The sequence below is a fragment of the Falco naumanni genome, chromosome Z, assembly GCF_017639655.2.
Source record: "Falco naumanni isolate bFalNau1 chromosome Z, bFalNau1.pat, whole genome shotgun sequence".
Lineage (NCBI taxonomy): Eukaryota > Metazoa > Chordata > Aves > Falconiformes > Falconidae > Falco > Falco naumanni.
The window spans coordinates 55,659,571-55,687,111 of record NC_054080.1 but is presented as its reverse complement, the minus strand read 5'-3'; the positions used below and the strand labels follow the sequence as shown (position 1 = coordinate 55,687,111).

The 27,541-nt window shown below is 39.3% G+C and overlaps 1 protein-coding gene across 18 annotated transcripts in view; it reads left to right on the top strand.

Annotated features, from left to right (window-relative positions):
* Nucleotides 1-19,161, top strand: part of JAK2 (Janus kinase 2) — a 91,756-nt gene extending 72,595 nt beyond the window's left edge. For 16 of the 18 annotated variants that reach the window (XM_040580968.1, XM_040580969.1, XM_040580981.1 and 13 more), the window contains 7 exons: nt 259-395; nt 1,570-1,759; nt 2,665-2,789; nt 7,162-7,334; nt 8,573-8,690; nt 10,479-10,592; nt 15,019-19,161. In XM_040580968.1, coding sequence (XP_040436902.1) covers nt 259-395; nt 1,570-1,759; nt 2,665-2,789; nt 7,162-7,334; nt 8,573-8,690; nt 10,479-10,592; nt 15,019-15,126 — 965 coding nt within the window. In that variant the 3' untranslated portion in view covers nt 15,127-19,161. The remainder of the gene's footprint in view (nt 1-258; nt 396-1,569; nt 1,760-2,664; nt 2,790-7,161; nt 7,335-8,572; nt 8,691-10,478; nt 10,593-15,018) is intronic. The other 2 variants (XR_005825781.1, XR_005825780.1) reach the window with 2 other exon arrangements.
* The last annotated feature ends 8,380 nt before the right edge of the window (nt 19,162-27,541 follow it).

The window sequence follows — 27,541 nt, the reverse complement described above, 5'->3', positions numbered from 1 at the left end:
GGTCTGCAAAAAAGAAAATTGGGAAATTAAAGTAAGACTTGCTATGAGTCAAGACAAATAATTTGACTTCTCTGTAATACTTCTTTGTCTTTGCAGATTACTGTATAGAAGTTAAGGTGGTTGTTAATATTCTACTGAATTTGGGGTATGCCAAGCAAAGGTAGACTATGCCATGATTGTAATAAGTTTCTTCATTCTCCTGTTTGCTTCTCTGTGCCTTCTGTTCCCTTTCTCTCTTCCTTTCCTCCTACCTGTCAGATTATGAGCTATTGACAGAAAGTGATATGTTGCCAAATATGAGAATTGGAGCACTTGGATTTTCTGGTGCTTTTGAAGATCGGGACCCAACGCAATTTGAAGAAAGACATCTTAAGTTTTTACAGCAGCTTGGCAAGGTAGGATGTTTCAAAATTCTCTAATTGCCTAGAAAAACAACTGTCCTTTTTCAGTTATCTTCCCATGACCCCTTATAAATTACTCACTTTGAAACTTCTATTACAGAAACTAATACGTATCTGACCTCAACGTGTAGTTACTTTTAGATCTCTTTCTTAGTTTCACAATGTCATTAGCTGAAAGAAAGCTAGCTGACCTCCACAGTGAATCCAGTAACAACAAAAAGCTAAAATCTTTCTTAGTAATTCAAAGTAATGCAGAGAATGGTATTAATTTTAAAATTTTCCAGAGCAGTCTTGCATAGAACTAGTGGGGTTGGGGTTTTTTTGTGCATGACCATTCTGAGAAGTCTGTATGTGCCGTCCCTAAATTCAGTAATGTCTTTTGAGATATATGTAGGCCTTGAACTTTTTTGGCTTTAGAAATCGGCATTTGGTTACTAGTTTTGCAAGTCATTGCAGCCTGGCTGTGTGAAAGCACGCCTAGACAGAAGACCAAGCGCAGCTGGCAGATCTTAACCAAGTAGTGTTTTTCCAGAGTGGTTCTGTGTGGTTTAATGTTTTTTTTATTGTCATGATACCTATATATTGCTTTGTCTTAAAGTACTAGTGAAAGCAAGCCTGAAAGTGAAGTAGCAGAACTATTTCTGTTTGCAGAGGGTTGGTTGTTGACTGTAAATGGTAGCATAGCATAGAGGGAGTGAGGACTGCGTAAAGGAAGATAAAGCAAATACAAATAGAGAAAGGGAAGGTAGAACACTGAAACAAGTGGGGGAAGAACTGCCAAGGAACAGAGAATTAAGAGCCAAAAGCAGCCTAAATGAAGGGATCTTAGCAAGTGCAGGCAAAGGAGTATGTCAACTGACAGTTTGCAAGTACGTGTGGAAATATGTGAAGAAGGGAGAGAAAATGAATGGACATTGCCCCCTCTCATTGTCGTCTTTTCCTCTTGTGCTGTTTGCTTTCTTTCATAGAACATGTTTCTTACTCTTTTAGAACTGTTACTTATGATCCCCTGCACTCTTCTTTTCTTCTCAGGGAGGTTTTGTGGCGTTTTACTTAATTGTGGTCACCTTTATGATGCAGTAAGCACCGAGGCAGTATGAACAAGCACTAAGAAAAAGACAATGTTGTGGACTTGTTTTTAATTCAAGTATTTCCATTTGTCATATAGGGAAATTTTGGCAGTGTTGAGATGTGCCGGTATGATCCACTGCAGGATAATACAGGGGAGGTGGTGGCTGTGAAAAAGCTGCAACATAGCACAGAAGAGCACCTTAGGGACTTTGAAAGAGAAATTGAAATCCTTAAATCTCTGCAGCATGATAACATCGTTAAATACAAAGGAGTATGCTACAGCGCAGGTACGTGCTATATTGAATGCACCTTCAGGTGTCCACCTAAGTTTGCACACTTAAGACGTTCAGAGAGGTAAGTGTTCGTGAACCTCACCGACTTGTCCTAACTTCCCCAGGACTTAGTACAAATCAAAGGAGGGTAGTGTCTGTCATATACTACTTCTCAGTACAAGGTGGACATTTTATTCAGTCAGCTCATCACATAATCCGATTGATTTAGAGAAAGTACTATTTTGGCCAGTTGCCCAGTTTCTTTATCTTAAAGCATAAAAGTCTTCCTAGGGAAAGAATTTAGAGTTCAGCGGGAAAATGTAACCATTTTATAACTCTTGGTTTTTGCTCAGTGTAATGTCTTACAGTGGATATTGCCAATTCTTGTATAGCTTATAGAGTAAAAGACTAGACAGGAGAAGATTTCAGAAATGATGCATTTAAGTGAATTGCTGATGTTATTGAAGTTGAATGAAAGCGTGTGTTCTGCTCAGAATCTTACTGTAAAAAGAAAAATACTGTGTTCAAAATCGTACTGAGTTTTTAAAGTTGGTAAAACTGCTGACCAGTTGATGTCAGTTGCCATTCTGGATTTCATTTCAGCAACAAGGAGGAATTACTTAAACACAGATACACACTTGTGGCACTTGGTAGCTAAGTATTGATGAAATCATCTTGATTAGTGATGCTCTGTATGTCAAACATATCCGCGTTATTGTTGTATTTAAATAAATAGCAAGTTAACTAATATATGAAAAATTGTATGGTGATGTACATACAATAAATTAGGGTTTTGGTATTAAGACTGTTTTATATAACTGTAATTCATAGACATTTGTAAATATTTACATTTCAAAACTTGTCATTGGGAAATGACAGAAAAACTAAGTGTGATTTTTTTGTTGATGTTGTTGTCAAAGGTCGTAGGAATCTAAGATTAATTATGGAATATTTACCATATGGAAGTTTACGAGATTATCTGCAGAAACACAAGGAGAGGCTGGACCACAAGAAGCTTTTGCTGTATGCGTCTCAGATATGCAAGGTAGGAAATCTCAGGTGATCGGTATTTTTCAGCAAATTTTTGTCTCTTTGGTCTTGTCTCATTTGTCTCAAAACAACCAATGATGGTTTGGTTTATCTTTTATAATACTGTTGGGCTGCTAGCACCACATAACCCTAAAAAAAGTAGCAATACATATTGATGTGCTCTGAACACACCCAACAAACTTCTGAGTAACTTTAACAAAGGGTGATGAGATTGGCCTATCTGCTGACGGGGGCAGAATATACTCCATTTATTTTTCTGTATTTTACTGTTTGCTTAGCTTGTAGTTTGTTAAGAAGAATTAAACTCTTTTTTCTCCCTAGGGAAAGCTGAAATAAAATTTTGCAGGAGTTAATACACTCACTCAGGCAAATTGTTCGTGACGTACCATAACTTATTTTTAAGAACATGGGTATTCAAATCTAAAATTACTGTAACAGCATCTGTATGTTTAAGAATTTACTTTAAACTGCTTATTTAGCAGAAAGAGCAGACAGAGGTAATTTCTCTATGAAGAACTATAGGCCATAGGTGTGACCAGAGCTGTAGTAAATGATTTGCTAGTCTCAGTGGCTGGTACTGAACATCCTTCATAAAACTCTGAAAAAAGGGGCAATCATCTGATCTTTATTGTGATACCCAATTTCCTCAGAAAGAGGTCTTATGCCTACCTTAGTTTTATTTTGTCATTATGCTTTAGATACAAGAAACTACAGACACTTCAGTTTTTGTTGCATGTTTGGTAGTTTGGGGAAAGGGGAAAAAAAAAACAGGGAAGGGTGTAGGAGGAAGAGACAAGAAAACCACCCCCACACACACTCCCCCGCCCCCTCAAGGCATGTACTACAAATATTCTTAAATTCCTTTCCCCAGTACCCAAATTCCTTTCCTCAGTACCCACATCAAAGACATGGAAACAATAATTTACTTAAAATTAATGAGTATACTTTGGAGTATGTAGCCCACATGTCTGGTAACGTGTGCCCTGCCACATTCGGAGCAGAAGCCTTTCCTTCTGCAATACCTGCAGAAGAGGCCTGACGAGAGTCAGGCAGGAGAGTCTGTGCCAGAGCCAAGATCTTCTCCAGGCATTCACCTGGTGAATAGAGCTTGATGGTTCCCTGCTTGAAATTTGACTGGCGCAGTAAACCTTTTAGCTACTGAACCTGGGGCAGGTAGAGAAGGATGCTGCATGCACCTTTAGCAGCTGATCTCACCTACTCATGTGCTTCACTGAAGCAGAGCTAGGTGAGTTGCCTCCAGCAAAAACTCCTTGATGGGCAAGCAGTGTGCACTGAGGTTGGAAAACGGAAAACATTCGCAAGTCTGTGGGAAGTGTCAGTCTTTTCACAGAGAGGAATAGTTGAACACGTGACCACCCACTCAAGGAGGGTTAAAAAGCCCTAAAGCCCTCTGAGCTGTGTCTCCAGAAAAAGAAGTCATTCTCCATAACAGGCATAAGAAAATATCTCAATCTTATATTATTATTAGTGCTGGTAAGTCCCTAAAAACAATGTTCCTTCAAGCAAAGAGCTGGAAGAGTCTCATGCTCCACACCACCTCAGAGGACAGTGACAGAGAATCTTGGATGGAATAAAGATGCAACAGGGATTTTTGGAATGCGCAAAGGCTGCAACCACTTAACCTGTTTTATTGTGTGGCCATCTCAGCCTGTTACCTGAAGGACTGTAAGGTACCTGCCCTGTTCACTTTTATAAGCAGCTGCAAAGCTTGCACGTGTAAGTCTTCAGGCCTTATCCAAAGCCTGAAGGAACAACAGTGGCAATGTATCTCACGGTCCTGGTCTGTGAGAGAGGTATCTGGTGGGAGGACCAGAAGGTGAATTTTGGCCTTTGCAGGCAGTGCAAGTATGGCAGGAAGCTTTAGGAAAGGAACGGTGTTCAGAAGGTATAAAGAATAAGGTCCTTAATATGTGTGTGTGCTTGCACATTTATAAAAGAAGCATCAAAATATTACAGGTCTTCAGGATGGTGATGAAAAATCAAAATAGCAGATGAAATGACTGCTTCCTAAGTACCAAGAACCACCCAAGAGGAAGGGAGCTAGAATATGTATTCTGCAGATAATTAAGTGGGAAAACATTGCTTTCATGTGACAAAGCCATGGGTACACGAGAGTAGGAGAGTAAGGGAAGTCCACACATAGACTTGCTCTTAAAGAAGTATCTTTTCTTCACTTCTAAGGGAACCAAAGTGTATGTCTGTTGCTTTGCACTGTTGTTGCTGTGCAACCTGCAAAGCAGAGGTTGTACTGATCATTTTAAGATCTCACTCTAATCTGCAGTATTCTGTTACCTCAAAACAACTTAATTAAAAACATAGTATCTAATAATTATGAAAATGCAATCTGAATGCTTTTCCTTCCTCTTTCAGCTGATCATGTTTCCCTCTTTCCTTTAGGTGCTTTTGCTTCTCTTGCGATGTTTGCTCTTTCAGCATCTCACATCTTTCTGCTGTGCATTTTTATCACTGTTACTTTGAGTTTTCAGTCAAAAATCTTTCTCCCTCTGCCTTGCTGCTCTTCTCTCAAATGTGTGAAAGAAATGAAGGCATGCCCATACCTGAGTGTTAAGATAAGTGTGCTTGCTTGCTTGCTTGCTGTGTTTTGATTCCTTGCTGCTGTACTGGGAAAGGGTTCCTGACTTAACCGTGACATTTTTTGTGCATATCTCATGCTGTGAAAAGCAGCATTTTCAGAGATGGCATTTGCTAATGATGTTTCTGTGGATCCAAAGTAGTGCAGCTGGTGCAGCATGGGGCTGATAGTACAGCTTGTCTGGTGGCAAGCAACAGAACTCTGTATTAAACTTTGAAGAATCCTGGCAACAGAATGGCAAATAAGGAAGTTAACATCCCCATGCATCTGATTTTTTGGGATGTTATTTTTTGGCCCTGCATTTTGTTAATGCTGGCTGGTAGGAGAGAAGGCTAAGAATAAATTTATTTTTCCATCTCTTAATGCTTAGAGTGCTTCAGGTGCCCTTGCTGGAGAGCCCAACTCGAATGATAAGAACATTCAAAATGACATAATTAAACTCAGCTCCATTGTTGGAGTAATGCTACAGGATTATGCTTCCCACTTAGAATTTGCGTGATTTCAATTGAGTAGCTCTGTGTTTTCCAGGCTAACAGAAAAATTACTATCATTCGAGAAACTTCAGGACTGTTTTCACTACAGTGTGTAGTAGCAGTAAAAAGTTATGGCATTTAGATAGACTGGTTGTAGCAGAAACCCAGGAGTCTTCCTCTGGAAAAGCTATAGGTTTGGTATTTTTCGGGGTTGCAGGGTTAAGTGGAGTGGGCTATGCGCAAACAGCGATGCCACCTAGCGGTGCTAGGAGGTAACAGGAGGGTGAGAGGAAGGCTTCGGAGTCCAGCTGTTTCAGGTGTTTCTCAAAAAAACAGAAAGAAAACAGAGAGAGAGAGAGAAAAAGAAATCTTCTGGCATTAATAGTATAACATTGATGTTCAGAACCTTTGAGTTCAAAGCTGCCTCTAGCATAATGTATTGCTCTTCAGTTGTGTTGAAGGAGTGAGATGCTTTCTTACGAAACTCAAACTGGTAGCCTGCTTTGTGTTTCCTTTCATGTACAAGTTGGGTACCTCTTGGTGTTGTGCAGTGTCCACTTATGTCCACCACTTATTGCTGTGTAAGCAAGACTTTCTTTTTTGAGTAATGCCACTACACACACTGGTTTCTTCCACATTTTCTTGTTAGCAAAAAGGTTAATGTGTAAGAATAATTGTGCTGCAGCAGCAGCAAAAGGCAAAATGGCTTCAGACCAGTGTTTTTTGTCACAACAGCCAATGGAAATTTAACAGTAAGCAGAACTGTGTTGGCGAGTAATGGTCCATACAGAAGAGAAACAAGACACACATGGGAATACAGTCAGAGAACAGCTGTCAAATTCAAGGAATCATAATATAAAGTTTCATAAAGCAATCATGGAAGCAGATGTATGAAGTGAACAAAAGGTTAAATGAAATGGGTAAATAGGACAGTCTTTTCATCCACCCGGGATTGTATAGCTTTGCCCAAATTTTGTTTTCCTTCCATCACCAGTAAACTGCATTTGGCCACAGAAAGGAACTGTAGCAGCTATCCAGCTGCATAAGCAAAAAACATTTGGCTCTGGCACGTGTTCAGTCTGTCTCACTTCAGTTAAGGGAGGTCCCTGCACTTGGAAAAAGTAACTCCTCAGGAAAGAAAAATGTTCAAGAACACTGGTTTTGGCAACAGTCTGTGTTCGATTTTAACTTTGAGATTAATTTCTACCTTTAGGGAAAGTACAGCTGCTTAATGGTAAAAATAACTCTTTTCCTGTTACTTTTGTGAACTTCACACCTAGGGCATGGAGTATCTGGGTACAAAAAGATATGTTCATCGGGATTTAGCAACAAGAAATATCTTAGTGGAGAACGAGAACAGAGTTAAAATTGGAGATTTTGGATTGACAAAAGTCTTGCCACAAGACAAAGAATACTACAAAGTAAAAGAACCTGGTGAAAGCCCTATATTTTGGTAAGTCTGATATTGGATATACGAAATTGTGGCATATTTTCAGTTTTTGCAGCTTCAGCCAATTGTTTCACATATTGTGGAATTTTTAAGTGTGGACTCCAACTAAGATGCTCAGCATCGTGAAAGTCACATGTATGATGTTTGAATTTACAGAACAGCATGTAGGACTTTTCAACATATTTTCTAGAAAAAGCCTCTAAAAATTACTGAAACATTTTTTAATTAAATTAATTTAATTAAAATTAATACATTAAATAAATTTAATTAAAAAGAAATAGTACACAACAGGAAAGATATTCAAAAATAAAAGAAATCTAGAAGGACTGATCCCCCAGGATGCTTTCAGAGTTTTGAATCTTTTGGTTCCCTAAATACTGGTCGTTCATATCTTCTAGCTGAGATCTGTTGGAAGGACCCTCTGTTGACCAAGTGGATTTATGTCCCATAGACTGTAATAAGCAAGGCTAAATGCTGGGCTGAATAGTCGGGTAGATGCCTGTATTCGGGCATTGACCTTCCAGAGAAGGGCAGTTATTCCAAAATACAGTAATGCTCCAAAGAGCTACACTTTGCTTGGAAAGGAGAACACTCTGTAGCCTGGGGGAGACTGAAGGATTATGAAATGGAAATTGGTAGACTGTATTCAGAATGCAAAATATATGCTTCAGTTCTGTTCTGTGAAGACGTAGAAGTACCTTAGAAAATATGCTGGCAGATAACTGTGATTAAAAAGCATTTTATGTTTTAACAGCAAAAGAAAATGCTATTCCAGATGTGATTTTAGTCTATACTTTAGGCTGCCTTAGGCACTTGTAAAAATATCATATCTAAAAGATAAATAATACAAGATGGCGTCTTAGTAGATGTTATTGGGACCCAGTTTAAGGCTCACTGAAAGTGATGGGAGGATGCTTACTAGCTATAATTGTCTTTCTTGCCAGGTCTTATCAAATTCTTGTTTACTTGCACCACAGATAAAAAATACCTACAACTTCAGGGAAAAAACCAAACTTGGATATAGTTATGACTAACTGCATTTAAAGTGTTTGTGTTTTCAACATCAATTAACTATTATTCAAAAAACAATTACTAGTGAAGGTAGAGGAAGGAAATGAGAATGTGCTAATCCCTATGAATAGAAAAGAATCATGAAAAGAATCACTTTTATTAAAAGAAGTGTCTTCAAACCGAAAAAGACACATTACACAGAAGAATATTCCCTTTACCATGTATTGCAGGTATGCTCCAGAATCTCTGACAGAAAGCAAATTTTCTGTGGCCTCAGATGTGTGGAGTTTTGGTGTGGTGTTGTATGAACTCTTCACATATATTGACAAGAACAAAAGCCCACCAGCTGTAAGTATGTAGTTAATGGTTTTCAGAGGGTTTTTGTTTATTTAGATTTTTTTAAAGGTATATGTTGTTCCTATACCTAAATAGGTTGATATTTACTGATCCTTTTCTGGAGATACCATAATGTTTATTGAGTCAGCATCCAATCAGAAGCATTAACATGCTAAAAAGTATTAGTATCAAGCTGTAAGAAGGAAAGGAGATCTGAAAATTACCTGATAGTCTGTGCAGATCTCACCCATCCTGTAGCTCCTACCTGTTTGAAAAAGGTTTTAAAATTTCTCATCATAGTTTGTCCTTTCTCATCCTTCGTGGACAATAATCCCAAATGCAACTGTTCCATTGCAACACAATGTGTATTTTTAATGTTATTCCAGATCTGAGACTGAGCCAAACAAATATGTAAGCATTAAGTTGATTTAAATAAGGTAACTTAAAGGTTTTTTGTTATGTTACCAGAACTCAAGTTACTGAAGTTCAAGAAAGAAAGGGAGAGGCTTTTTGCAGAGTGTTGACAGGCACCTTTAAAGACAGATTTACAGTGGACAGAGAAGAATACTACTTGTATGCTGAATTATAGTTCTCCAGTTGGAAATAAGATTCACAAAGTTACTTATACCTAGCCATCCTCTGCAGACATAACAGGAGAGTTAAACCTTACATATTTACTGGAGCTGTCCGCACCTTGGCCAGTGTGTCAGTGCTGGCAAATGTAGTTTTGATAGCTGGACAGTGATGCAAAGGCAGAAATGCACTTGACAGTTCTCTGCATTGGCCTCAGTGGATCTCTTAGTAATTTGGTACAATGACTAAGCTGTCAAGGAAGAACTCAAGGCAGTGGCAGTACTTCCTGCATAATAACAAACATTGCAGACACCTGGAGTTCTTCTTCAGAAGGATTATGAAATGGAAAGTGGTAGAGTAAGCCACGGGTTCTGGTGGAACATACTTAGGATAAATCAAATCTACATGTGCATTCACCACTTCATCAGGTGGCAATCGTATTGGTATGTATATAAAAAAAAAATATTCTACCAAGTAGCCAAAGTGGTCTGTTTAACTGTCACAGTCTTTATAGCTACACATTGTCTGCCCAACTTTAGCCATTTGCACATTCTGCCAACGTTTTCAAGTTCCACATTTTCAAGTCAAGGATCATTGAAGAAATTTATGTAGCATTGGAGGAAAAATAATTCCCTTGTGTTGCGCTTGGAAATTATTTTCAGTTAGTAGTGCTTCCTCATTTATTTTTTGATCTCTAGCAATCTGAGTGAGATTTTAATCTACTTTTTGGATTATGTTTGAGTTTTGGATAACAAGATCTATCCAGTCCATTTCTGCTGGCTTTAATTATGCTACTGTTTCTGGCCTGTAGGTACTGATTAATCTTGTTAATCTTTGGCTTATACATCAGTATGTTATTGTCTGTTTTCTGTTTGACTGGGATTTTTGCAAGCACAAAGATCTTGTTTTAACGTTTCAGGGAGCAATTTAGAATTAGCTGTGAGTTTTATCCCTTTAAAACTAGTTAATCATCAGATAATCGACATTTTTTAAGAAGATTCTTCACTTACTGATTTAAATTGTATATGTATCATCCTATTTTTATACACATACAAAAAAATTATTAGTATATTCTCTGGACTTGTAATTTATAATTTTATCATTGTTACATACTATTCTATTTGTTCTTATTATTTAATCTTCTTACAAAGGATTTTCCCTCGGTAAGAATGTTGCAGCATCTTTTCTTCCTTCAAAATTTATTTGACAGTCAGCCTTCTGTTTCAGGAATTCATGCGCATGATTGGCAATGATAAACAAGGGCAGATGATTGTATTTCATTTGATAGAGCTTTTGAAGAATAATGGACGACTGCCAAGACCAGACGGATGTCCTGATGAGGTGCAGTATTGTATTAATATGTTACTATAGTCTGAAAGGTGCTCTGTCAGGGTGAGTACCTGGTAAATGCAAAACTTGTGTTTCGTTCTGCTTGGATTCCTGAAGTATTTGCACAAGTGGAATGGTTGTGCTGTTACTTTATCAATTGCATGATGAGTATAATCACATTTATTTTCTGATTCTTTAGAGTGGATTCCTTCAGGAGCCTAGAATGTAGTCTTTCTAAATATATGAAGTAGGACTATTATGACCACTGTACTGGGGCACTCAGGCTTCTATTTCAAAAACATAAATTTATTAAGGCAATGAGATTAGCGTATAGAACTTTTTCCATGGAAGTCTCGTATAGATATTTTTGTTCAAAACTGTGAACTGTGGATTCTTCTGAAGTCTGTAACATTTAACAGAAGTATCTTAATATCTACATAAGGTTTTTCACATTTAATTCCAAGATCTAAATAACTCCTTATCTTGATTATTTTCCTTTTTTTGCTTTTCCATCCTTAAGCATGGGAATACCCATGTTTATTATGTGTACAAATCGCTGTCAAGCACTCTCAGCCAAGAGCTACCTGCAGACTGTAGGCACAGTTAAACATATGAATCAGATTTTGTATGTTCAGGGCCTTCAGATCTGTATGTATGTTCTTTATAGATACCGAAGTGTGTATCTATGTAAAGCCACCCTCAGAGCACACAAAATAATTCAGTGTTCTTTTGGTTTTGCTAATACTCTAGATGTTTTACAAATATACTTTCATACTGCTTCCAAGTCTTGTAGTTCTCTGTTATTCAGAGCAGGGTGCACTTGTCAAACTGGTAGGGTTGGGTAGATGAATCAGCAGGGAAAGAATGTAAGAGAAATAGTTATGCTTTTTAACAGGTATAACTTTCAGCTCAGATTAATTGCTGCATCCCTTTAAAATCAAGCATACTTGGCAATAAGCCAAGAAATATTCCATTCAAAACTGGAGACAGATGAGCGATCAGAGTCAAGTGGTCTAGCAGAGAAGAGAAAAAATGGTACAGGTGGGTCAGGGGAGCCACAAGGCAAAGAGATAGTCTATAGAGAATCAAAAGAGAAGTTTATGAAGTAAACTTTCTTGCATTATATGTATGAATACAGCAATTCTTGAATTGCGGAGGTTTGGCTTTTTGTAGATAACCAGAATGTCATATGTATACGATAATACATAATCTGTTTTACTGAAGCTGTATCCAAACTAATGGAAAGATTTCAGTGTCTTGACATTTCTTCAGATACCAAAGCACAATGGAAATGTCTCTCTTGTCAGAAAATGTGCTCTTCTCATTTTGATCCTGAGACACCAGTCATCACTGATACTAAATCTTCCAGATGTCTGTAGCTTACAAGCTGCTTGAGACTTGGGTCTAAAGCAGCTTGCTCAATGCACACATTTGAACTGCTGAAAAATAAGGAACTGATGCTGCTTTTCTTCCTGGGAACAGTGCAGATTGTTCTTAAGCAACACATAAAAAATTCTTGGAAGTATAAAAAGTTGGTAATAATGATCCGGGTTAAATTCTGTGGGGAATGTGAAGGCCAAGGGCAGCCTTGGCTGCAGTGACCATGAAATGGTGGAGTTCAAGATCCTGAGGACAGCAAAAGAGGGCACATGGCAAGACCACTACCCTGGGCTTCAGTCGAGCAGACTCTGGCCTCCTCAGGGGTCTGCTTGGTACAGTACCATGGGATAGAGCCCTGGAGGGAAGAGGGGCCCGAGAAAACTGGTTAATATTCCAGGATCACCTCCTCCGGGCTCAGGGGTAATGCATCTCAACGAAGAAGAAGTCAGGCAGAAATGCCAGGCAGCCTGATGGATGAACACAGAGCTCGTGGACAAACTCAGACACAGAAAGGAAGCCTGCAGAGGACGGAAGCAAGGACAGGTAGCCTGGGAACAATACAGAGAAATTGTCTGAGCAGCCAGGGTTCAGGTTAGGAAAGCTAAAGCCCTGATAGAATGAAGTCTGGCAAGGGACGTCAAGGGCAACACGAAAAGCTTTTATAAGTATGTCAGTGATAAAAGGAAGACTAGGGAAAATGTGAGTGCTCTCTGGGAGGAATTGGGATACCTGGTTACCTGGAATATGGAGAAGGCAGAGGTACTCAAGAACTTCTTTGTCTCAGTCTTCACTGGCGAGTGCTCCAGCCACACGGTTCAAGGCACATAAGGCAAAGGCAGGGACTGGAAGAATGAAGAACCAGCTGCTGTAGGGGAATATCAGGTTCAAGACTATCTAAGGAACCTGAAGGTGCACAAGTCCAGGGGAGCTAATGAGATCCATCTGCATGTCTGAGGGAACTGGCAGATGAAGTGGCAAAGCCACTGTCCATCATATTTGAGAAGCTGTGGCAGTCCAGTGATGTTCCCACTGACTAGAAAAGGGGAAATGTAACCCCATATTTTAAAGGGGAAATAAAGAAGACCCAGGAAACTGCAGGCTGGTAAGTCTCACTTCTGCCCAGCAAGATTAGTGAGCAGATCCTCCTCGAAACTACGCTAAGGCAAATGGAAAATAAGGTGACTGTTGACAGCCAGCATGGCTTCACTAAGGGTGAATCATGCCTAACAAACTTGGTGGCCTTCTACAACCGGGTTGCAGCACTGATGGGTGAGGGTTGAGCAACTGATGTAATCTGCCTGGACTTGTGTAAAGCTTTTGACACTGTCTCACGCAACACCCTTGTCTCTAAACTGGGGACACATAGGATTTGACAGGTGGGCCACTCGGTGGATTGGGTGCACTCAGAGGATTGTGGACAACAGCTCGATGTCCAAGTGGAGACTGGTGATGAGTGACATTTCTCAAGGATCTATACTGGGACCAGCACTTTTCAACATCTTCATTGGTGAGATGGACTCTGGGATTCAGTGCACCCTCAGCAACTTTGGCAACGGCACCAAGCTGAGTGGTGCGGTTGACGTGCTAGAGGGAAGAGGGGGACATCCAGAGGGACCTTGACAGGCTGGAAAGGCGGGCCTGTGTGAACCTCATGGCATTCAACAACTGCAAGGTCCTGCATGTGGGTAGGGGCAATCCCAAGCACAAATACAGTCTGGGCAGAGAATGGATTGAGAGCAGCCCTGAGGAAAAGGGCTTGGGGGTGTTGTGGACAAGAAGCTCAACGTGAACCGGCAATGTGCGCTTGCAGCCCAGAAAGCCAACCATATCCTGGGCTGCATGAGAGGAAGCGTGGCCAGCAGGCTGAGGGAGGTGATTCTGCCCCTGTACTCTGCTCCTGCGAGACCCCACCTGGAGTGCCGCTTTCAGATCTCGGCCACCCAACATAAGGAGGACATGGACCTGTTGGAGTGAGCCCAGAGGAGGGCCACAAAGATGACCACAAGGCTGGAGCACCTCTGCTATGAAGACAGGCTGGGAGAGTTGGGGTGGTTTAGGCTGGAGAAGAGAAGAGAAGGCTCCAGGGAGACCTTGTAGCAGCCTTGCAGTGCTTGAAGGGGGCCTACAAGAAAGCTGGAGAGTGACGTTTTAGTAGGGCTTGTAGCGATAGGACAAAGGGTAATGGTTTGAAGCTGAAAGAGAGGAGGTTTAGATGAAATACTAGGAGGAAATTCTTCTCTGTGCGTGTGGTGAGGCAGTGGAACAGGTTTCCCAGAGGAGCTGTGGATGCCCCATCCCTGGAAGTGCTCAAGGCCAGGCTGGACGGGGCTTTGAGCAACCTGGGCTAGTGGAAGGTGTCCCTGCCCATGGAATGGGGTGATCTTTAAGGTCCCTTCCAACACAAACCATTCTATTATATGATTCTATGATACAAATTAGTGAGAAGAGTACAGGTGAAGAGATTAGTAAATTGGTTTGTGACCAGGTATTGGGTACACGTTTGAAAAAGAGAAAAACTGTTGCCAAATGCCTATTGTAGTGAAAATCTTTTAAATTTACTTCTTCTAGAAGTGGGTTCAGTTTGCACAGTAACTTTTCTGGCTTACATGAAGAATAATTAAGAATTTAATATACAAATGTGGAGAAGTATATGTTAGTGTTGCAGGGAAGACTGAATTTAGAATCTGATTTTTGGTCAGACTTGTAAAGCATTTGTCATTTTAAACATTTTTTTGAGCTTTCCAAAATGCAAAAGGTAAAAGCCTAGCAAAATAACATGTCTCTTAAAAGTTTCAAAAACTAGCTGTGTGAATTTCTATACTAACTTTAAAAAAGAAATCTTTTATTATAATGGCTTTTGCAGACCTAGCTATCCTCGCTTCTTTCTGTTACTGGGATCAAGCAGGTAAAGTGATTGATATAGAAAGACTGGGTGGTACACTTGTGCCACTGTTGCTTGCAAGCATAAATTTGTTAGGTGTTCTTTGAACCAGTTCAATGTAACTATTAACTATTTGTAACGTCTGTTGACTACCAATTTTCTTTGTTTCTTCTCCAGATTTATGCTATCATGAAAGAGTGCTGGAACAATAATGTTACCCAGCGCCCCACCTTTAGGGATCTGGCTCAACGAGTGGATCATATAAGGGACAACATGGGTGGATGAGAAAACTGTCCCTCCATCAAAGGATGCGTTGGAATGCAGAACAAGATGTACTTGGTCCGCTGTGTATAATTGACATATGTACACATCTGCATCTTACCTTTGCTGAAAGTAAAATCTGTGTGGCAAATTTCCTATCTCACTCTGTATACTGAGGAATCCTGCTGGTTTTCTTTTTCAGGATATATTTGTTACTATTAGAACATGTTGAAATTCTCAATAGGGAGAGAAATTATTTTTCTAAGTAAAATAATCTAATATATGGTCAGTCTACAACACCATTATTTGCCTTACTTGGCAATGCAAAAAATAGGTGATTTAAAATGTGGTGAGATTGAGATGAAAAGACAGTGTATTTCCTTGTTGAAATGGAGATGCACAGAAAAGACTTTTAGAAGTCTTTCCACACTGGGTATATAGTGACTTGGCACCCTGTTTTGTGTGTAGCACAAGGACTTGTGTGTGTTAATACAGGTTTATGATTTTTTTGTTGTTGATGCAGAAATGGCTTCTCTGTATAAAAAAAATATAAGTGGTTATGAAACCCAGAAACTTAATGTGCCTGTCTGAATAAGTTATCAGCCAGCAATACATGCAAAGAGATACAATAGGCTCTGTAATGTACTGTAAGTATTTTTAGGGAAAGGGAGCAAATCGTTCTTAATTCGGAGAGCCAGAAAACCTATTTATCAATATGAAATTTTTAATTTTAAATCAAAAAGCAAACATCCAGTTTTTCCTACCCTTCTTTTCCTTTGTTGAGTATTAGATTCCCCGTATATAATTGAAAACATAATGATAACAAGTAAAAATTAAGCCATTTTGTACAAGGCAGTGTCTTCAGTTTGTTTCTGAATGCGAAAAAGCTAAACATAACTGCTTTGAAATGCTGCTCTTTCATTCTTCCCATCTTTGTAATTATTGTGCAGTCATAACTGTGTTTATAAATCGGGAACTTTTGAAAGCAGAATTAAAAATGTAGAAAATGCCTTCCATTTCACAGTTCCTCACTTTGCTGTTAAGATGATCACCTTATACCTTCCTTCCAGTACACAAAAAAGAATGCTTATGGCTCAGCATCTGATGCAGCCAGTCACAACCACATCAAGTTTATTTTGTAATGAAGTAGCCCAAGTCACCTCTCATTTCTTTCTGTGGTAATACCCAACATAAGACTCTTTGGAAGGAGGAATTACAAGTGCAATTGCTTCACACTCAGTGGGTGGCCAGGACATGATCCCAGTTACTGAGAACTGGAAGGAGATCAGAGCTACCTGAACAGATTATTTATGCTGTATGATTCAGCTTTTGAACTAAGTCTAACAAAAATTTGTGGACAAGACAGCTCTTCGGTTTTGCCGCCAGGCATAAAACTTGGGGATAATCTCATATCTCAATGCAGTAAAGTTGCAGGTTTTGTATATTTTTAGTTCAAATATTTTTTTCTATTTTGTTTTTACTTATTATTAAGCATTATTGTTTGCGAAGTACAATGCTTGTTCTTCTTGGACTTTTGCTGAGAGGAGTTCAATTAAGGGGATATACAACTTGGCAAACTGACCTGACATCCAGATTTGTTTTTAAAATGAAGTGCTCATTTTTAAAATCTGTGGCAGTGAGTCAGTGAAGCTGAGGAGTTACTTTCACTGTAGGGCCTCCTCAAGTTTTCTGGTTAACTACATCCATCTTAACAGAATTTTAAGTACCTCAGCTTTAAAAAAAAGTAAAAAATAAATCATGACGTAGTGCAACATAGTGCCAGTATAGCAGTCTTGTAGCACTATGATGTTTCTCTCCCACAAAATTATGATTTTGTAATATGGGAGACTGCTAACCAGGGAGTGTAGCATCAGCCCTCTTTCTGCCCATTGCATTTCATAATATTTCTGTTGGTTTTCTTGCCACTGGGCACTTGCATAGATAATTTTTAAAACTAGTTTCACAGTCAGTTTTTAAGCTGCAAAGAACTTTAAAGTGCTTTGTTCAACTTAATGTGTTCTCTCCATTTCTATACATTGCTTTGAAGATTCAAAATTTTGTGCAAAAAAGTCTTTGCATTTGTAGTCTGTTGTGTGTATGTGGTTTTTGTAACAAAAGAAAATAAAGCTTTAATGTATTGAAACAGCATTTTAGCTGGAAAACATGCAGGAGTTATGTAAAATTTGCACTGTATGACACTCAGTAGGTTTCCAGTATATAGTAGACTCAGCATAATTTATCTAAAAATCTCAGGGAAGTTTGTGTAATGCAATGAAGAAATCTTCTAGTCTGCTATTTTATCAGTAAATACAAAGTCTTTTTCTTGTTCTACTACGCTATGACTGATTACATAGTCTATTTGATTTGCATAAATATAGTGTTGAACTCAAGGATCGTTTTTAAGTGTCTTGTGGAATTTTATTTTTTTTTTTTTTTGCTTTAATGCTTTATATTTTTAGAGAAAGCCATACCTTTACACTGCAGTATACTTTTGTGCTGTTGGTCAGGAACATACAGTCTTTTGTAACAAGTCTGTCTGTGCGAAGGGCTTATCATTCAGGATGAGTGTTCTCAGCTGGGAGAACAGGACCAAGTAGTGCTTAGGACTCTGGGGCAGATGTGTGATCATCTGCAGTGTCAATGCTTAGGTCCTGGAACACGCAAAATGGTTTTCTCAAAAAGGATGTTAATACAGTGATTTTGCTGAATTTGCTACTGCCAATTGTAGTAACCTACTTAAACAACATACAGAAAACACTGTGTTTTGAAAGCTCTCAGATCTATAGAAGTGCTGCATAATGCCGTATTTTTATATAGCCTTTGTATTAACGGGTTCAGTTCTTTGTTTTAGAAACTTCCTTAAGTTGGCATTGCATTTGTCATACATTAATGTAATCACTATGCTACCCAAAATGCTGTGATTTTTTTTCTTTTTTTTTAAGAAAAAGTGCTGGTTTATGTATACATGACTGCTGCTATGATGTAGAATTAACAACTACTGCTTTGCACTTACCTTTGAAGTGAAAGAATTTTTCTGTAAGTGCACAATATATCTTATAGAATCTCTGCAAACAAGCATCGTCTAGTATAATATTGGTTTGTTGTCTATCAGTATAAATGTGTTAAGTTTCAAAATTTGTTTTTAAATATATTCCATAATCTTGCAACAGTCGTGTAATAAGCCAGAGAGGGAATGAATTTTCAGGAAAAGAAAACCCTATTCTTGTCAAGTCCTAGATTAAAAGCCTCCATAGTTGAGATAATTGTTACTAAATATAGATGAATATAACTGTAAAAAGATATGTAAAGATCATTTTAACTTTTTTTTCCAGAGATTAAGGTTTTGTTTCATTTAGTTGAGAAGTTGACCAACTGCCTTGAAATGTATGGGAAGAGGTGTTATTGTATGAAGTATGAAGAAGTGTAACTCTTGTGTGAAGAAAGCAAGCTTTTCAGGAATGTATGTTCACAGACACCTGGAGGATAGGATTCTGAGAGCAAAAGCAGAAGCACAGAAGAACAAGACTGATGGGAAAAGGCTGATGTTCAACACTGAAGAAGCTTTCTGAAATGTGAAATTCACAATGATTTATGAAAAACTGATGTCTACTGAAAATGCCATACCATGACAAATATGTGCTAATATATTTCTAAACTGTGTATTGTCTGTCTTAAATCTAAAATACTCACAGAGACCTAACCTGACTGAAAAATGCAAGAATTACTATACCAAAAGAAACTGCTGAAGGTTGTGTCGTATCAGACAGCAATTTTGAAAAGGCGTTTGGCTGAGAAGTTTTTTCTGAATTTCGCTTTTTGAATAAGAGGTTTACAGTACTTTATATTAAAGTAGAAACAGGTCTGGGGGGTGGGAGTGAGGAAGCACAAGACGGAGATGCCTGCTACTTATGGTTGGACTGCAAGCATTTGAACACATGGTTTCTTGGAGAGAACATGAAAGGGATATTTTTTTCGAAAGCTGTGTATTGATACCCGAAACTTAACTGTGCATTTCTTTTGAGTTTGGATAGTGAAAATAAAATAACTAAATACAATGAATGGCACATGCCTGCCAAGGTTTTCTTTTATATGTAATACGTAAAAATAGTTACAGGTGTTTTGAGTTGCTACTGAAGAGAGCTGGTCTGTTTAAAGGGGTAGAATCAGCACATACAACCTTGTGACCTTCCCAGAACAGCCATAAGTAGTGTTTATCTTTTGAAAGGAACTTAAATGTATGAAAGTAGTGGTGATACATTGGGTGCTCCCAAACAATAAGACAGTTTTGTTTGTTGGGTTTTTTTTTAAGTTTTCATTAAGCTAATTATTTTGGGATAAAGAAGCACTTCCCTTTACTCTCAGCATTTAGAGAGAAGCAAGTGTGTAAGACAGGGACCACTAACAGATCGGCTGTTGCCGGACTGCAGTTCTTCAGAATTTCTGACACAAGCTCTTAGGAAACCACTTCTTGAATTGCGTTACTTTTGTAGTCTTTTCGTATGACTTTTCTGTAACTTTACATTAAAATTACCACCAAATACCTTGAACAGAGTTGAATGCTGCTGCTAATTTTTGAGAAGTACAATGGCAACATTGAAAATATGCATACAAATACAAGTATGCAAATATATACTTAAGCTACTGTGGTGGAAGTAAAAACTAAGCTAGTTCAAGTTACTCCTTCCCACACATGAAAGGCTTCTTATTCTCAGAGCCTGAAGATTTTATTTTATGTGACAGAATACCATCCCAATGAAGCTTAAAGGATCTTGTAGGTAGTGTTGCTGCTGTTCATCCCAACACCTACTGACATAATTGGGAATCCTTAATTTTTCTAGAGAATAAATTTTTGGGAAAATGAAAAAGTTTAAAGAAGAAAATGCTGTAGGAGAATATATAATGTCATGAAGCATGTTGTCCCCATGTCATGGTGTGGGACAATACAGCCTTCAATTCATTCTCATGTTATGCAGTGGTGGGTGTTCCGCTTGTACTTTGTGATACATATTCGTAGTGGTTTTAATGAATTCTGAAATTCCAGTTTAGAAACCTTTCAAACTGCAGTCGGACTAAGTGAAACATTCTTTGTGGGTAGTAGTAAGAAAAGAAAGAAGAATGTTTAGTATTTGCAAGTTTTACCCCAAAACATTATGTCATAACTTCAGGAAGGATTCAGGAAGGCATTGAAAAGAAAAATAGAAACTGATTATGTTAATTGTATAACGCAATCAAGGCAGCACATAAGATATTTGTCTGTTACCGAGTACTGACACAGTGAGTCTACCCTAGAAATGCAGACAAATTAACAGGTATTCTCAACACCAATCACTAGGAACAAGTGCAGAAACATTAAATATGGTTATAGCTAAGTAATACTTATAAAAGCAGAGCAACAAGGTAAGGCTTAAAATGCTTCAAGTTTTATTTGACTGATTATTTTGAGCAATACAGAAACACCCAGGAGTGCAAAGAATTCAAGAACTTTTAGCTAAATTAATCCTGCAGCACAGCGATGAACTGTGTTGGATTTGGGTTTTTTGGTTTTGTTCGGGTTTTTTTTTCAGGGTGTAAGAAGTACTGAACAACATCTAAACTGAATTACCTTAAACTTCTGCAAGACCACAAAAGCTAATTTCGTGTGTATCTGGTTTTTTGTGTATTCAGTTGCATTTTACATGTGGAGCTCTGCTATAAAACCTCAGCTCATTGAAGAGTATCAGTCAAAAACCCCAAAGCAACTCATGTATAAAAACAACTGTGCAATCACTTACGTTTAAGTATTTTCCCTTTCATGTTATAAAGATGTGAAACTTCTAGTAAACAATAAAAAAAAGATCACATCCGTGTAAGCTTACTTTAAAAAGTCAAATTGTGGTCTCTGCAACAAAGTAAGACCACTTACTGAAAGTCGGGGTGGTAACAGAGCTGTTTTGCCCAAGCCTTACCTGAGACATGATTTTTTGGTCTTTTGTTTTCTTTTTGTTTGTTTTGTTTTGTAAAGCAACCTACTTCTCCTCTGAATTACACCAGTTGTCTAGAGGAAGATTCAACTTCATAGGATTCTTCAGCCGATGCAACTTTATAGCCTTTGTCAAGTTTGTTCTGAGACTCTGGAAAAGAGGCTGAGCAGCCTGGCAGGCTTGAAACCCTGTATGGTAGTATGTCCTGTTCTGGAGTTAAACCAGTTAAGGTACTGGTTTGAGAAGGTGCACGCACATGTGAGTTGCCATATATTTTCCAGAGTTTCTCATCTGAAATGTATAAAGGGACTGTGTAGCACGGGAGTTACAAGCTTGGTGCTACAGGAGCAAACACAATTTCTGTTAGCGCCTGTGTTTGTACAGGAGGTGGCTGCTCTCAGAAAGCCATACAAGCTTTGTGGCTGCACCGCACATCTGACCGGCGCTCATGTGAAGCAGGCTGTGCGCTACACAGTGTTACCTCTAGAAGAAGGCAAACAGCAGCCTAGAAAGCAAAAATTCTCATAGTAAAGCCAAACAAAATTGGACTGAAAGGTAAAACTTGGGGAAATCCAGGTGTATAATAGGTCCGTGCATGCAGTTCACAGAGCCAGATACTGATGGTGCAAACAGGTTGGAAGAAACAGGACTGGAAGAATGAAATCTGGAAAACATTACAAGCAGTAAGGTCTGAAAGACGTGCCCCGGTCATAAACCAGGTCATTTTTTTAACTCCTTCCTGGAGTATCTGTAAAGCTGTAGTGCTGCTGAAACACCTTCAGAAAAGCGCTTGAGCTGCATTTGAAGTAATGGTAACTCGGAAGCTTCACAGCACAGAGAGAGGAAAATGGAAGAAAGGGGATCTGGGCAGCTCGATGCTTGCTGGCGCTGCCGGGTCATACCTGAGTGCTGGTGCCCTGCGTGGTGGGGACCTCTGCTGTGCAGCACCCACCCGCACCACTGCACTGGAGCTGCAGGATGCTCTTGTGGGGGTGGTCCCTGGGGTGGCAGAAACGCTGGTTGCCACAGCAGGCAAAAGCAAGAGCCGTGTGCTTCAAGGTGGTTTTGAAGGGAGTTCGCATAGCTGGCGGTTCGGGTTTGTAGTTACCGCTGGGTCACTGCATGCAGAGATCCCAAGGCATGTACAAATGAGCTCTGGGAGCAAGGCTAGACTGCTCTGTCAGGCACAGCTGGAGGTCTAAGGGGAGGTGGATCCTCCCCTTAGAAGGGGAGGGAAGAGGGGACATCCAGGGGGACCTTGACAGGCTGGAAAGGCGGGCCTGTGTGAACCTCATGGCATTCAACAACTGCAAGGTCCTGCATGTGGGTAGGGGCAATCCCAAGCACAAATACAGTCTGGGCAGAGAATGGATTGAGAGCAGCCCTGAGGAAAAGGGCTTGGGGGTGTTGTGGACAAGAAGCTCAACGTGAACCGGCAATGTGCGCTTGCAGCCCAGAAAGCCAACCATATCCTGGGCTGCATGAAAGGAAGCGTGGCCAGCAGGCTGAGGGAGGTGATTCTGCCCCTGTACTCTGCTCCTGCGAGACCCCACCTGGAGTGCCGCTTTCAGATCTCGGCCACCCAACATAAGGAGGACATGGACCTGTTGGAGTGAGTCCAGAGGAGGGCCACAAAGATGACCACAAGGCTGGAGCACCTCTGCTATGAAGACAGGCTGGGAGAGTTGGGGTGGTTTAGGCTGGAGAAGAGAAGAGAAGGCTCCAGGGAGACCTTGTAGCAGCCTTGCAGTGCTTGAAGGGGGCCTACAAGAAAGCTGAAGAGTGATGTTTTAGTAGGGCTTGTAGCGATAGGACAAGGGGTAATAGTTTGAAGCTGAAAGAGAGGAGGTTTAGATGAAATACTAGGAGGAAATTCTTCTCTGTGCGTGTGGTGAGGCAGTGGAACAGGTTTCCCAGAGGAGCTGTGGATGCCCCATCCCTGGAAGGGCTCAAGGCCAGGCTGGACGGGGCTTTGAGCAACCTCAGCCAGTGGAACATGTCCCTACTGATAGCAGCGAGGTTGGACCTGGATGATCTTTAAGGTCTCTTCTGACCAAACCATTCCATGATTCCGTGATTAAGCTTAGCAGTGTCAAAAGGTTTGATGTTACCTCCATCACCCGAACAGAAGTGTACTGTTGCTTCAGTGTGTGCTTAGCATTACCAACCTCATCCACCAGCCTGAGAGCCTAAGGCAGACCCACCAGGTGCCAGGTAGGAAAACAAACACTTCCCTGGCGTTGAACTGAGCTTTACCGTATGAAACAGCCACGAAGCCACTCACTAATAAAAGGCTTTTGGGCATCAACAAAAGCCATGGGAGTGCACAGGAGCTTATAGAAATTGGAATGTCTATGAAACTGAGATGGCTTTAAAACTGAGGCTTAACTAAGAACCAATTTCAAGGATTTTAAGTTTAGAATTAAAGTTTTAACAATCTTTTAAGTACCTTTCCCTTAGGCATCTAGGCAGAACTTTTGGATCTCTGCAAAACAACTTTTAATTCAAATTATCAACTTTACTTTGCTTTATTTTGTCTCTATTTTCAGATTTTCAAATTGCATGATTGAACAGAGAGGAAGATGTCAAACATACTCTCACAAATGATGAAATAAAAAACAAAATTTTCAGTCTGTCTTGGGTCTTGAGTAGTGCACCTGTGAAGACAAATCTGATTATACAGACAAGAAGTTTCAAATAATTTATTTGTAATAATAAGAATGTAATTATGTTAGGTGACTTCAATAAATACACCCACCACCTTGTAAAAGACTTTCAGAACAACCAGAAATGAGGACAACCGAAAGCTGTATTAAGTATGCCAAAAGAAAAAAAGTTGCAGAGTTGTATCAGAATTGCAGTTGTATCAGACTACCTAAACAAGGATAGCAAAAAAATCCTGATTGAGTTCAAAATGTGTGATCAGTAGATGTTTTAGGTACACACAATCAATTTTAGCTGGGTGGTGTGTGAGAAAATTAACATCGTATTTCATTGCCTCTGTAATACAGCTGCTATTATATTACTGATTTCTTAAAGAGAAAAAAATAAATCCTACAAGTGTAATCTATTCGTGTTGCTTTACTGTAATAATCGTCTACTGTTTTACTGAACCTAGGCAACTAATTTTTGTAAAATTTTATTAAGAAATTAAATATTAACAAATGAAATATTTAACTTAGTTAAATATAAGAGTATATAGCTCAAGTGTATTGCAATTCATTTAAAGTTGCAGTAATTTCCCCGCAACAGGGATTCCTGTTAGCAGTCCACCAGTGTGTTATTGAGTATATCTAACCTGAACGATGAAACAACAAAAGCTAAACAATTACATCATGAGGAGTTGAAAAGAACAGCTATTAAATGTGAACGCTTGATGTGTTGCCTGAGCTACAGCTGATTGAGCTCTAATCAGATCAATGGGCTTTTCTAACTATGTTATTAAAAACTCTTGGTCAGGTCACTATTAGAAGTGGCTTCTCCTCAGAAATACTGGTTTATCAATTAAAAAGGTAAATCAAACTTAAAGGTACATCAAACTTAACATCTTGTCCATATACAGCAGGTTCTGTATGGGAAGTGTGGAGCTTACAAATAAGCACATGCAGGTTCGTACCTCTGAAAAGACCTAAAATAAAATTTAAGCTTGCCTTCAGCCTTCAACAGAAGAGCATCTGACATAAGGGCATGAATCCCTCTACTTAGGCAAATATATTGCTATTTAAAGGGATGTTTTGCTAGCAAATGAAAAAAAAAAAAAAAAAAAAAGGTTTCCAAAGGGTAAAAGAGCTTTTCCATTAAGGAATTAAGGAACAGGTTGGAATCCTACTGCAAACTGAATTCCTAAACAGGGGAGAGGAGACAAAAGTTTGGCAAATCTTTCAAAAACCACAAGAGAGTTCCCAAGATGAGACAATGCCAAATTCCTTAGATGTGAGGACTGTCAAGTGGATTTTAAAGAAACTAGCGTGTGTCTTTTCAGTATACATGTATGGTTTAGACTAGTGACAACGGAGATTAAATCAGATTGTCATAATTAAGTTCTTCTATTATACCACATACCACTTACTAAGTACCCCAAACTGATAGTTTTCTGCTATTTATAAAGAAGTCATGATTATGAGATCCTGTAAAACAGACTAGGAGGGGTTTATATCTTTGTTGATCTATCTCTCCTGCCATATCTAAGTTATTCTTGATAGATATTTATCCAATATGCAGTGAGGATCCCATAACATCTATGGTAAGTCCATTCCAGTGATTAATTTTCCTCGATCTTGAAAAGTCTTTTTGGATTCTAAAATACATTTTTGTAGTCTAAACACATTGCTTTTTGTCCTGCACTGGTTGTGTAAAGATTTCTTTTTTTCTACATAGCTGAAGAATTCTGAGAGTTCTTACCTCAGTCATTTTTGCTCTGTGTAAAACAACTGCCAGTTCTACATTCTTTCTTTATAAGCTGTATTTTCTAGATCTTTGATAATTCTTGTTATTGTTTTACATAATTCCTCCTTCCTGAATTATGGCGTCCAAAACTGGGCATGGTACCGTGGGCCTTATTTGTTCTCAGCAGCAGAAATATTTCACATATCTTACAGGTAAAATTCTCACTGTATGATGTTTGCCTGTTTGTACGACATGATATTGTTATCTCATTCTGTGATCATCTACAACCCCTAATTCTTCTGTATAGCCAGACATCCCTTGTATGTACACTTTGGATTACCCCTAAATATATGAAATAATTTCCCTGATTTTTGAAGACCAGTCTGAACTCTTCCAAAGTAATTCCAGTCCCTTCCTCCTTAATGCCATCTGCAAATTCCTCTGCATTTTTTCTTTAGTTTTTTCTGCATCTTCATTTCCTCTCTACCTTCATGCAAGCAATTAATGAAAATGTGAAATAGTACTAGACCAAAAAGAGGGTGCTCTGAACTCGGTTTGGTCTGTCCTCCTTGACAGCACACCCTGTATAAACGGCTGGAACACCATACTAATAGGCTCTGGCAGTACTCCCCAGTTCTGTTCGTTTTGTGTTACCCTGTATTATTTGCCAGGATTGTCAGTTTTGATGCCAAGATATATAACATCTTACCCAACAAAAAGATCTGATTATTTTATTTTTAATCCATGACAGTGTTGTTCATCATCTTCTGGGTACCTGCATATTGTTTGTTTGACTGTTTGCTACATTTCCTCTTGCCCCCTGAGTTACAGTCAGACTGACTGATCTGTAATTCTCTGCCCACTTTTTAAACAGTGTTTATATCTTTTTTTCCTACTGCCTGAAAGCTCTCTGTGCTCTTTGGATTCTCACAAGCAACTATCGATGGATGATTCTGCAGTCTCAGCCTGGTTGCTGCAAACTCCCAGCTGAACAAACCCACCCGGGATCACTCTTTCCAGAGCCCTGGCAGAGACACTTCGCCCCTGGCCAAGCTTTGGTTCAGGCTAAAGAGCAATGGTCCTCAGGCCTGTGGTGGACTGGTCAGCTGGAAAGCTCCTGGCTCACATACAAGGGACTGAAGGTGCTGTGGAAAAATATTTTGAAAGGCGGTTTTGAAACCCAAAAATGCATGATAGGCATTGTATAGAACAAGATAATGAGAGCTGAAATGAAGATATCTATCTTGCCTATGCTATTGACCAGCAGCCAGCTACTTAACCCTATAAATATGACCGTCAGGATGGGCCCGGCTGGAGCCCTCTGTAAACTGCAGCGGGACTGCAGGACAGGTGAGTCTCCCCTTGAGCAGGGATGCGTCTCCAGGTTTGGGATTCCTTACCCGAGACCAAGAGATCCTTCCTTACCCAAGGTGAAGAGATCCCTTACCCATGACAGGTCCTCAGTAAGTAACTAATAGCATGCTGAATTAATACTAATGAAACATTACTAATCCATGTAGCTACCCAACGTTATTATTAAACACTGTATAGATAACCCCATTAGGCATAAACTGTTGTCCAAGCCTGAGACCAAGATCAGACCTAGCAACACCCAGGCTCCATGAGGAGTTTAGAAAGCAAATAGGTACACTCTGAACCGCGTGACTCAACAGGAGGGTCTTCACGCTTTTCATCTCCTGTGTCTGTATGAATTATTCTAACTCGATTCTACTGAATTTTCCTTTTTATGTTCCTTCCATGCAGTAATTAATAAGGTGAACCTTGCCATCAAACTCACTGAACCTTGTCAAACCACTGTTAAACTTTGTTAAATTCCATCAAATTTATTGAACCCTGACAAATTATTATTTTATCTCAGTAAAACATATTGCTGCTTCTCTCTTTTGAGGTGCATTCCACTCATCCCTGACATTAGCCTAGTCTCAGTTCTCAGTCCTAGATCACTGGTGCAGCTGTGCTAGTCGATTGCACTTGGTAATTTCAGTAAACACTGGATCATGGAGAGAGACATTAAATACTTTTCCCCCTTCTCTATGTCATGACTTGTTTTAATGCTCCTTTCTTTTCTAAAA